The sequence below is a fragment of the Oncorhynchus gorbuscha genome, unplaced genomic scaffold (assembly GCF_021184085.1).
Source record: "Oncorhynchus gorbuscha isolate QuinsamMale2020 ecotype Even-year unplaced genomic scaffold, OgorEven_v1.0 Un_scaffold_1776, whole genome shotgun sequence".
Lineage (NCBI taxonomy): Eukaryota > Metazoa > Chordata > Actinopteri > Salmoniformes > Salmonidae > Oncorhynchus > Oncorhynchus gorbuscha.
This window is the reverse complement of record NW_025746459.1, coordinates 18,718-30,000: the sequence shown is the minus strand read 5'-3', so window position 1 is coordinate 30,000 and position 11,283 is coordinate 18,718. Positions and strand designations below refer to the sequence as shown.

At 46.2% G+C, this 11,283-nt stretch overlaps 1 protein-coding gene across 1 annotated transcript; it reads left to right on the top strand.

Moving 5' to 3' along the window:
- The first annotated feature begins 197 nt into the window (after nt 1-197).
- Nucleotides 198-10,947, top strand: LOC124024192 (ras-related and estrogen-regulated growth inhibitor-like protein). Its single transcript, XM_046338190.1, has 5 exons — nt 198-570; nt 678-734; nt 2,684-2,757; nt 5,018-5,166; nt 9,126-10,947. Exons 1-5 carry the CDS (start codon nt 519-521, stop codon nt 9,409-9,411), a joined length of 618 nt encoding a protein of 205 aa, XP_046194146.1. The 5' UTR covers nt 198-518; the 3' UTR covers nt 9,412-10,947.
- Nucleotides 10,948-11,283: the final 336 nt, after the last annotated feature.

Below are 11,283 nucleotides of genomic sequence, written 5' to 3'. Positions count from 1 at the left end.
TTACTCTGTGTTGATGGTCTGTGTTGCTATGAGGGAACGCATTCATATAGCTCATTCTAGAACCTACTGAATTGAGTCTCTTCAATGAGGAGAATAAAGAGGGAGGGAGGAAACACAAACACTACATCCCCTCCATGAAAAACAAGAGTGATTCTCATTTATAAAAGCATGCCTCTGATGTCCGTTTCTCACTCACTTCAACCACTGTGTTCGTCATAGTGACGTTGTGATCGAGCTGCTCCTCTCCCTCTCTCTCGGTTCAGAACAGCGCGTGCCTCAGAACCCTGAGATAAACGGGTGTACGCAGCGCCGGTACCGGGACGCGGCTCCAACAGATCAACACTTGAAGAGAGCGACAGAGTGGAAACGGTCAAACGACTATTGATGCGTCCTGCTCGATTTTTTTTAAACTCTTCTTTTGTTCATAGTGTAATGTAGACTTCAAGGGATTCGATTTTTTTTTGAAGTGTAAACTTTAACAACCACTTTTTAAATCATAAGGGAATCAACCCGCAATAATGAATGACATAAAACTTGCGGTTTTGGGAGACGAAGGAGTCGGGAAATCAGGTAAGACACATGTTTGTTGTTGTTCGTTTGGTTTGGCTTATTGTTTGTGTCCAAATGTGTACATTTTTCGTAGACTATTGATTTTAACTATCGTATTCCTTCCTCAGCTCTCATCGTTCGATTCCTGACGAGGCGATTTATCGGTGAATATTCCTCATCATCCGGTAAGGTCTCTAACCTACTTAGTTTGCTACAATAGACTTGTGTAACATGAATACAACTTCATGCTAATTATTATGAAACAATCTGTAAACAAAACAAAATAATTTACTTGCAAATGTTTTGTTTTCCAATTGATCTTTGATCCATTGTCATTGCTTTTACGCATCATTACGCACGTCCAGTTCTGCCATAATTACGTAATTGTTCGATTTCCTGACGTTACCAAGTGAACACATTGTCCTTCATCAGATGGTAGATGATTGGCTACAGCTCGGCTACTTCCATCAGAAGTATTTTTCAGTTGTATAGTAGGCTACATGCTGTATTGTAGGCCCACATGCTGTATTGTCGGCCTCATGCTGTATTGTAGGCTACATGCTGTATTGTAGGCTACGTGCTGTATTGTAGGCCACATGCTGTATTGTAGGCTACATGCTGTATTGTAGGCTACATGCTGTATTGTAGGCCACGTGCTGTATTGTAGGCTACGTGCTGTATTGTAGGCTACGTGCTGTATTGTAAGCTACATGGTGTGTTGTAGGCTACATGCTGTATTGTAGGCTACGTGCTGTATTGTAGGCTACGTGCTGTATTGTAGGCTATTTGCTGTATTGTAGGCTACGTGCTGTATTGTAGGCTACGTGCTGTATTGTAGGCCACATGCTGTATTGTAGGCTACATGCTGTATTGTAGGCTACATGCTGTATTGTAGGCCACGTGCTGTATTGTAGGCTACGTGCTGTATTGTAGGCTACGTGCTGTATTGTAAGCTACATGGTGTGTTGTAGGCTACATGCTGTATTGTAGGCTACGTGCTGTATTGTAGGCTACGTGCTGTATTGTAGGCTATTTGCTGTATTGTAGGCTACGTGCTGTATTGTAGGCTACGTGCTGTATTGTAAGCTACATGGTGTGTTGTAGGCTACATGCTGTATTGTAGGCTACGTGCTGTATTGTAGGCTACGTGCTGTATTGTAGGCTACGTGCTGTGTTGTCGGCTACGTGCTGTGTTGTCGGCTACGTGCTGTGTTGTCGGCTACGTGCTGTATTGTCGGCTACGTGCTGTGTTGTAGGCTACGTGCTGTATTGTAGGCTACATGCTGTGTTGTCGGCTACGTGCTGTGTTGTCGGCTACGTGCTGTATTGTAGGCTACGTGCTGTATTGTAGGCTACATGCTGTGTTGTAGGCTACGTGCTGTGTTGTAGGCTACGTGCTGTATTGTAGGCTACGTGCTGTATTGTCGGCTACATGCTGTGTTGTAGGCTACATGCTGTGTTGTCGGCTACGTGCTGTATTGTCGGCTACATGCTGTGTTGTAGGCTACATGCTGTGTTGTCGGCTACGTGCTGTATTGTAGGCTACATGCTGTATTATAGACTACAGTGATTCAAAATAAAAGTATCTAGTCAATATTGGTATTAGTCTGTGTGTTGACATTATTTAATATTGATCATATTTCTATGGATCCAAAGGTTGAATAACACTCCTCCGGGCAGTAGGTTAGATAGTGACTGTTGTGGAAACTGGACTTTACCGTAGCTTCATGTTATCTAATTATTGTCATTTTCTCCCCTTTCTGTCACTCCCCCATCTCACTCTCTCTCTCTCTCTTTCTGTCTCTCTCTCTCTTTCTCTCTTTCTTTTTTTCTTACTTTCTTTCTTTCTGTCTCTCTTTCTCACTCTCTCTCTCTCTCTTTCTGTCTCTCTCTCTCTTTCTCTCTTTCTTTTTTTCTTACTTTCTTTCTTTCTGTCTCTCTTTCTCACTATCCCTCTCTCTCTATCCTTATCTCTCTCTCTCTCTCTCTCTCTCTCTCTCTCTCTCTCTCTCTCTCTCTCTCTCTCTCTCTCTCTCTCTCTCTCTCTCTCTCTCTCTCTTCTGTCTCTCTCTCTCTCTCTTTCTGTCTCTTTCTCACTCATCTCTCTCTCTCCCTTTTTCTCTCTCTCATGCAGAATGCATATACAGGAAGCGTCTGTCTATTGATGGTAGACAGCTGAATCTAGAACTCTATGATCCATGCTCACAGGTGAGTTGAGAGGAGGAGGAGAACCACGTTGTTGACCATCATGTTTTGTAAATGTATGGTACAGGATTATAAATGTATGGTACAGGATTATAAATGTATAGTACAGGATTATAAATGTATGGTACAGGATTATAAATGTATGGTACAGGATTATAAATGTATGGTACAGGATTATAAATGTATGGTACAGGATTATAAATGTATGGTACAGGATTATAAATGTATGGTACAGGATTATTTACATTTACATTTAAGTCATTTAGCAGACGCTCTTATCCAGAGCGACTTACAATATTATTATAAATGTATGGTATAAAATATTAAATGTATGGTACAGGATTATAAAGTCAGTGCAGTGAAAACCCCCTAACAGAGTAATCAATCTCACTTATTGTGCCCAGCCAAGCATGCAGCAGTCTCCCTCCCTCCCTGTCTCCCTCCCTCCCTGTTTCCCTGTCTCCCTGTCTCCCTCCCACCCTCCCTGTCTCCCTCCCACCCTCCCTCCCTCCCTGTCTCCCTCCCTCCCTGTTTCCCTGTCTCCCTGTCTCCCTCCCACCCTCCCTGTCTCTCTCCCTCTTTCCCTGTCTCCCTCCCTCTTTCCCTGTCTCCCTCCCACTTTCCCTGTCTCCCTCCCACTTTCCCTGTCTCCCTCCCACCCTCCCTCTTTCCCTGTCTCCCTCCCACCCTCCCTCTTTCCCTGTCTCCCTCCCACCCTCCCTCTTTCCCTGTCTCCCTCCCACCCTCCCTCTTTCCCTGTCTCCCTCCCACCCTCCCTCTTTCCCTGTCTCCCTCCCACCCGCTGGGGTAACTTTACATCAGAGGACAGGCTTAGTGGAGGCTGGGGTAACTTTACATCAGAGGACAGGCTTAGTGGAGGCTGGGGTAACTTTACATCAGAGGACAGGCTTAGTGGAGGCTGGGGTAACTTTTCATCAGAGGACAGGCTTAGTGGAGGCTGGGGTAACTTTACATGGGAGGCCAGGCTTAGTGGAGGCTGGGGTAACTTTACATGGGAGGCCAGGCTTAGTGGAGGCTGGGATAACTTTACATCAGAGGATAGGCTTAGTGGAGGCTGGGGTAACTTTACATCAGAGGACAGGCTTAGTGGAGGCTGGGGTAACTTTTCATCAGAGGACAGGCTTAGTGGAGGCTGGGGTAACTTTTCATCAGAGGACAGGCTTAGTGGAGGCTGGGGTAACTTTACATGGGAGGACAGGCTTAGTGGAGTCTGGGGTAACTTTACATGGGAGGACGGGCTTAGTGGAGGCTGGGGTAACTTTACATCAGAGGACAGGCTTAGTGGAGGCTGGGGTAACTTTACATCAGAGGACAGGCTTAGTGGAGGCTGGGGTAACTTTTCATCAGAGGACAGGCTTAGTGGAGGCTGGGGTAACTTTACATGGGAGGACAGGCTTAGTGGAGGCTGGGGCAACTTTACATGGGAGGACAGGCTTAGTGGAGACTGGGGTAACTTTACATGGGAGGACAGGCTTAGTGGAGGCTGGGGTAACTTTACATGGGAGGACAGGCTTAGTGGAGGCTGGGGTAACTTTTCATCAGAGGACAGGCTTAGTGGAGGAGGGGGGTAACTTTACATCAGAGGACAGGCTTAGTGGAGGAGGGGGGTAACTTTACATCAGAGGACAGGCTTAGTGGAGGCTGGGGTAACTTTACATCAGAGGACAGGCTTAGTGGAGGCTGGGGTAACTTTTCATCAGAGGACAGGCTTAGTGGAGGCTGGGGTAACTTTACATGGGAGGCCAGGCTTAGTGGAGGCTGGGGTAACTTTACATGGGAGGCCAGGCTTAGTGGAGACTGGGGTAACTTTACATGGGAGGACAGGCTTAGTGGAGGCTGGGGTAACTTTACATCAGAGGACAGGCTTAGTGGAGGCTGGGGTAACTTTACATGGGAGGACAGGCTTAGTGGAGGCTGGGGTAACTTTTCATCAGAGGACAGGCTTAGTGGAGGCTGGGGTAACTTTACATGGGAGGACAGGCTTAGTGGAGGCTGGGGTAACTTTTCATCAGAGGACAGGCTTAGTGGAGGCTGGGGTAACTTTACATCAGGGGACAGGCTTAGTGGAGGCTGGGGTAGCTTTACTTGGGAGGACAGGCTCGTTGTAATGAATGGAATGGGGTTTCTCTCATTCCATTCCAGCCATTTCTATGAGCCCAGCCTCCCTTCACCAGCCTCCACTGGTGCGTATCAGATTGCTTGGTTATAGCAACATGTCCTTGCTGTTTGTGTTGCTCTGCAGGCCTGTGAGGGGAAGTCGACTCTGACCGACCAGATCCACTGGGCTGATGGCTTCGTAGTGGTCTATGACATCAGTGACCGCTCCTCCTTCATCAAGGCTAAAGCCATAGTACACCTGATCAGAGAGTTAAACCTGGGAGTGGCCAAAAGGTAACCACGCACCTGTCCAGTCCATCTACTCACCTGTCCAGTCCATCCACTCACCTGTCCAGTCCATCTACTCACCTGTACAGTCCATCCACTCACCTGTACAGTCCATCTACTCACCTGTCCAGTCCATCCATTCACCTGTCCAGTCCATCTACTCACCTGTACAGTCCATCTACTCACCTGTCCAGTCCATCTACTCACCTGTCCAGTCCATCTACTCACCTGTCCAGTCCATCCACTCACCTGTACAGTCCGTCCACCCACCTGTCCAGTCCATCCAGTTCCCCTCACCTACCAAAAGGTAGACTCTCACGCCCATACAGACCTTCCAGTTCCCCTCACCTACCAAAAGGTAGACTCTCACGCCGATACAGACCTTCCAGTTCCCCTCACCTACCAAAAGGTAGACTCTCACACCGATACAGACCTTCCAGTTCCCCTCACCTACCAAAAGGTAGACTCTCACACCGATACAGACCTTCCAGTTCCCCTCACCTACCAAAAGGTAGACTCTCACACCGATACAGACCTTCCAGTTCCCCTCACCTACCAAAAGGTAGACTCTCACACCGATACAGACCTTCCAGTTCCCCTCACCTACCAAAAGGTAGACTCTCACACCGATACAGACCTTCCAGTTCCCCTCACCTACCAAAAGGTAGACTCTCACACCGATACAGACCTTCCAGTTCCCTCACCTACCAAAAGGTAGACTCTCACACCGATACAGACCTTCCAGTTCCCCTCACCTACCAAAAGGTAGACTCTCACACCGATACAGACCTTCCAGTTCCCCTCACCTACCAAAAGGTAGACTCTCACACCGATACAGACTTTCCATCCACTTGGCGTAGGGGGAGAGGGGAGTCAGTGGGACTGACATTCCATCCTAATATTGTCATTGTGCATCAATAGATTGGACGTCGATGTGGGTTTAACAGCCGCCCACACTGCCCAACAACTGTTACATCGTTAGTAATCCCATTAGTAGATTTTACCACAGAGATTCTACTCTCTGGCTCATGTCCATGTGACAATTATTCAGCACTTTTTTTTTAAAATTCAGAGCCAAGATCTATTGTCTGTATAGCATTTAGTTCTTGCTGGTAGTAATTCCAATACACCACTACACCACTAACTCGTCATTCTGTCCCCATACCAATCCTCTAGTAAATATCTAGCTGCTATTGAATTCTCCTGCCACTATGAGAATTCTATTGCTGTTGAGGTGTCTCATGTCATCTCTCTATTATGGCTGAACTGATTGTTGGAATGTTTTCACTAGTGGTATTCTGGGTGATGAGGAAACATCTGTCTAATGGGATGAGGGAACATCTGTCTAATGGGATGAGGGAACATCTGTCTAATGGGATGAGGGAACATCTGTCTAATGGGATGAGGGAACATCTGTCTAATGGGATGAGGGAACATCTGTCTAATGGGATGAGGGAACATCTGTCTAATGGGATGAGGGAACATCTGTCTAATGGGATGAGGGAACATCTGTCTAATGGGATGAGGGAACATCTGTCTAATGGGATGAGGGAACATCTGTCTAATGGGATGAGGGAACATCTGTCTAATGGGATGAGGGAACATCTGTCTAATGGGATGAGGGAACATCTGTCTAATGGGATGAGGGAACATCTGTCTAATGGGATGAGGGAACATCTGTCTAGTGGGATGAGGGAACATCTGTCTAGTGGGATGAGGGAACATCTGTCTAGTGGGATGAGGGAACATCTGTCTAGTGGGATGAGGGAACATCTGTCTAGTGGGATGAGGGAACATCTGTCTAGTGGGATGAGGGAACATCTGTCTAGTGGGATGAGGGAACATCTGTCTAGTGGGATGAGGGAACATCTGTCTAGTGGGATGAGGGAACATCTGTCTAGTGGGATGAGGGAACATCTGTCTAGTGGGATGAGGGAACATCTGTCTAGTGGGATGAGGGAACATCTGTCTAATGGGATGAGGGAACATCTGTCTAATGGGATGAGGGAACATCTGTCTAATGGGATGAGGGAACATCTGTCTAATGGGATGAGGGAACATCTGTCTAATGGGATGAGGGAACATCTGTCTAATGGGATGAGGGAACATCTGTCTAATGGGATGAGGGAACATCTGTCTAGTGGGATGAGGGAACATCTGTCTAGTGGGATGAGGGAACATCTGTCTAGTGGGATGAGGGAACATCTGTCTAGTGGGATGAGGGAACATCTGTCTAATGGTCTAATGGGGATGAGGAAACATCTGTCTAATGGGGATGAGGAAACATCTGTCTAATGGTCTAATGGGGATGAGGAAACATCTGTCTAATGGTCTAATGGGGATGAGGAAACATCTGTCTAATGGTCTAATGGGGATGAGGAAACATCTGTCTAGTGGTCTAATGGGGATGAGGAAACATCTGTCTAGTGGTCTAATGGGGATGAGGAAACATCTGTCTAATGGGGATGAGGAAACATCTGTCTAATGGGGATGAGGAAACATCTGTCTAGTGGGATGAGGGAACATCTGTCTAATGGGGATGAGGAAACATCTGTCTAGTGGGATGAGGGAACATCTGTCTAGTGGGATGAGGGAACATCTGTCTAGTGGGATGAGGGAACATCTGTCTAGTGGGATGAGGGAACATCTGTCTAATGGGGATGAGGGAACATCTGTCTAATGGGGATGAGGGAACATCTGTCTAATGGGGATGAGGGAACATCTGTCTAATGGGGATGAGGGAACATCTGTCTAATGGGGATGAGGGAACATCTGTCTAATGGGGATGAGGAAACATCTGTCTAATGGGGATGAGGAAACATCTGTCTAATGGGGATGAGGAAACATCTGTCTAATGGGGATGAGGAAACATCTGTCTAATGGGGATGAGGAAACATCTGTCTAATGGGGATGAGGAAACATCTGTCTAATGGGGATGAGGGAACATCTGTCTAATGGGGATGAGGGAACATCTGTCTAATGGGGATGAGGGAACATCTGTCTAGTGGTCTAATGGGGATGAGGGAACCTCTGTCTAGTGGGATGAGGGAACATCTGTCTAGTGGGATGAGGGAACATCTGTCTAGTGGGATGAGGGAACATCTGTCTAGTGGGATGAGGGAACATCTGTCTAGTGGGATGAGGGAACATCTGTCTAATGGGGATGAGGAAACATCTGTCTAATGGGGATGAGGGAACATCTGTCTAGTGGTCTAATGGGGATGAGGGAACATCTGTCTAATGGTCTAATGGGGATGAGGGAACATCTGTCTAATGGTCTAATGGGGATGAGGAAACATCTGTCTAATGGTCTAATGGGGATGAGGAAACATCTGTCTAATGGTCTAATGGGGATGAGGAAACATCTGTCTAATGGGGATGAGGGAAGATCTGTCTAATGGGATGAGGGAAGATCTGTCTAATGGGATGAGGGAACATCTGTCTAATGGGATGAGGGAACATCTGTCTAAGGGTCTTCTGGGCAATGACGGAACATTTCTCTAAGGGTCTTTTGGGTAATGAGGGAGTCTTCGCCCACAGCATTCAAAGTTACGACATACTGTAAATGCCTCAGCAAAATAGTTTGTGGACAACAACAACAACAGACCTACAGTTTAGCACTGACATATACAATGACGATACCCTCAACTCTCCATCGAGGTTTTAGTCTCGTAGGTTACATCTGAAAAGGGCACTCTATTCCCTATAAAGAGAGCAATACTCTGGACTGCTTCTTGACCTCATTTTGACATGCCTCTGGTAAGAAATAGTGTCAAGTAAAATGGAAGAGGGTGTCATTTTCAGATGTCCCATAGTCTTTAAATGTCACTACCGTGTACTCAACCTGTCCTCCTGGTTTGTCTTGTCTTACATCCAGGGACTCATTATGTCCGTCCTTACTGTGTCTCATATATTTTCATTTCCTGCTCACCCTGTCTTCATCCTCCTCCTCTCTTTCCCCTCAGGGATGCAGACACTCTGGTGTTCCTGGTGGGTAACAAGCAGGACCTGTGCCACGTGAGGGAGGTGCGTCGAGAGGAAGGCCAGCGCCTGGCAGCCGAGTCCCAGACCCAGTTCTACGAGCTCTCAGCCGCAGAACACTACCAGGAAGTGGTCCTCATGTTCTCGAAGATGGTCCACAACGCCAGCCTTGGGGGCAAGGCCAAGGAGAGGAGACGGAGACCTAGTGGCTCCAAGTCCATGGCCAAACTCATCAATAATGTCTTCGGGAAGCGGAGGAAATCGGTGTGAAAGGGGAGATGGGAAAGGTCAAGTGTTTACCCCAGGCCTAAAGAAGCCTTGTTACTTCGTTACTCCCCTTGGGACTGTTGTTGAACGGTGAAAGGGATTGTGGGAAAAGGTCGATAACGTTGAACGGACCCACCACCGACAACAACATGGGCTTCACCTACTTTACTTGCTGTTGCTATTATTATTGTTGATCATGAAAAGAGTCAATAATAATTAGACCTCCACTCCTCTGGTTGCCAACCACCAAGGACAGCTCTATGTGGTATAAATGGTTCTGCACTTAGAACAGAGCTTAGTGGACTGATAGGACTGCTGCTGCTTACAGACTTTCTGACTCGTGCTTACCATACTTGCTACTGTGTGTGTGTGTGTGTGTGTGTGTGTGTGTGTGTGTGTGTGTGTGTGTGTGTGTGTGTGTGTGTGTGTGTGTGTGTGTGTGTGTGTGTGTGTGTGTGTGTGTGTGTGTGTGTGTGCGTGCGTGTAAATGACACCACAGGGAGACTCCATTATTATCTATGTAGAGAAAATGATAGCACAGGGGAGACTCCCTTATTAGCTATGTAAAGTATATCACCACATGGGGAGACTCCATTATTAGCTATGTAAAGTGAATGACACCACAGGGAGACTCCATTATTAGCTATGTAACGTAAATGACACCACAGGGAGACTCCATTATTAGCTATGTAAAGTAAATGACACCACAGGGAGACTCCATTATTAGCTATGTAAAGTAAATGACACCACAGGGAGACTCCATTATTAGCTATGTAAAGTAAATGACACCACAGGGAGACTCCATTATTAGCTATGTAAAGTAAATGACACCACAGGGAGACTCCATTATTAGCTATGTAACGTAAATGACACCACAGGGAGAGTCCATTATTAGCTATGTAAAGTAAATGACACCACAGGGAGACTCCATTATTAGCTATGTAACGTAAATGACACCACGGGGAGACTCCATTATTAGCTATGTAAGGTAAATGACACCACGGGGAGACTCCATTATTAGCTATGTAAAGTAAATGATACCACGGGGAGACTCCATTATTAGCTATGTAACGTAAATGACACCACAGGGAGACTCCATTATTAGCTATGTAACGTAAATGACACCACAGGGAGACTCCATTATTAGCTATGTAAGGTAAATGACACCACAGGGAGACTCCATTATTAGCTATGTAACGTAAATGACACCACAGGGAGACTCCATTATTAGCTATGTAACGTAAATGACACCACAGGGAGACTCCATTATTAGCTATGTAAGGTAAATGACACCACAGGGAGACTCCATTATTAGCTATGTAAAGTAAATGATACCACGGGGAGACTCCATTATTGGCATGGAGGTTGTTTTGGGCGGGGGGAGATTATTTCTGTGGTTACTGTGGTTTCCATGGAAAGGTAATGTATCATAAAATAATGAATGTCTGTCTGTTTAGTTCCATCTTCATGTTGTTAATTGTTCCCTGGAATAAAGTCTGAATTATAAACTCATAAAATAATGTAAAACTATAATAAACACTGTAATCAGGTCTAGTTGTCTGTGGTTTTATGGAGGCGTGTGTGTGTGTGTGTGTGTGTGTGTGTGTGTGTGTGTGTGTGTGTGTGTGTGTGTGTGTGTGTGTGTGTGTGTGTGTGTGTGTGTGTGTGTGTGTGTGTGTGTGTGTGTAAGTAAAGAAATAAAACAACTGTAAACAGACATTTTGAAAATAACAGTAGAGAGGCTATATACAGGCACCGGTTAGTCAGCCTGATTGAGGTAGTATATACATGTAGTTATTGTTAAAGTGACTATGTATATATGATGAACAGAGAGTAGCAGTAGTGTAAAAGAGGGGTTGGTGGGTGGCGGGACAC

Coding starts and splice junctions, on each gene's coding strand:
- LOC124024192 (XM_046338190.1), top strand. CDS start 519: ATGAATGACATAAAACTTGCGGTTTTGGGAGACGAAGGAGTCGGGAAA. Junction 571..677: donor CGAAGGAGTCGGGAAATCAG/GTAAGACACATG, acceptor TTCCTTCCTCAG/CTCTCATCGTTCGATTCCTG. Junction 2,758..5,017: donor TCTATGATCCATGCTCACAG/GTGAGTTGAGAG, acceptor GTTGCTCTGCAG/GCCTGTGAGGGGAAGTCGAC.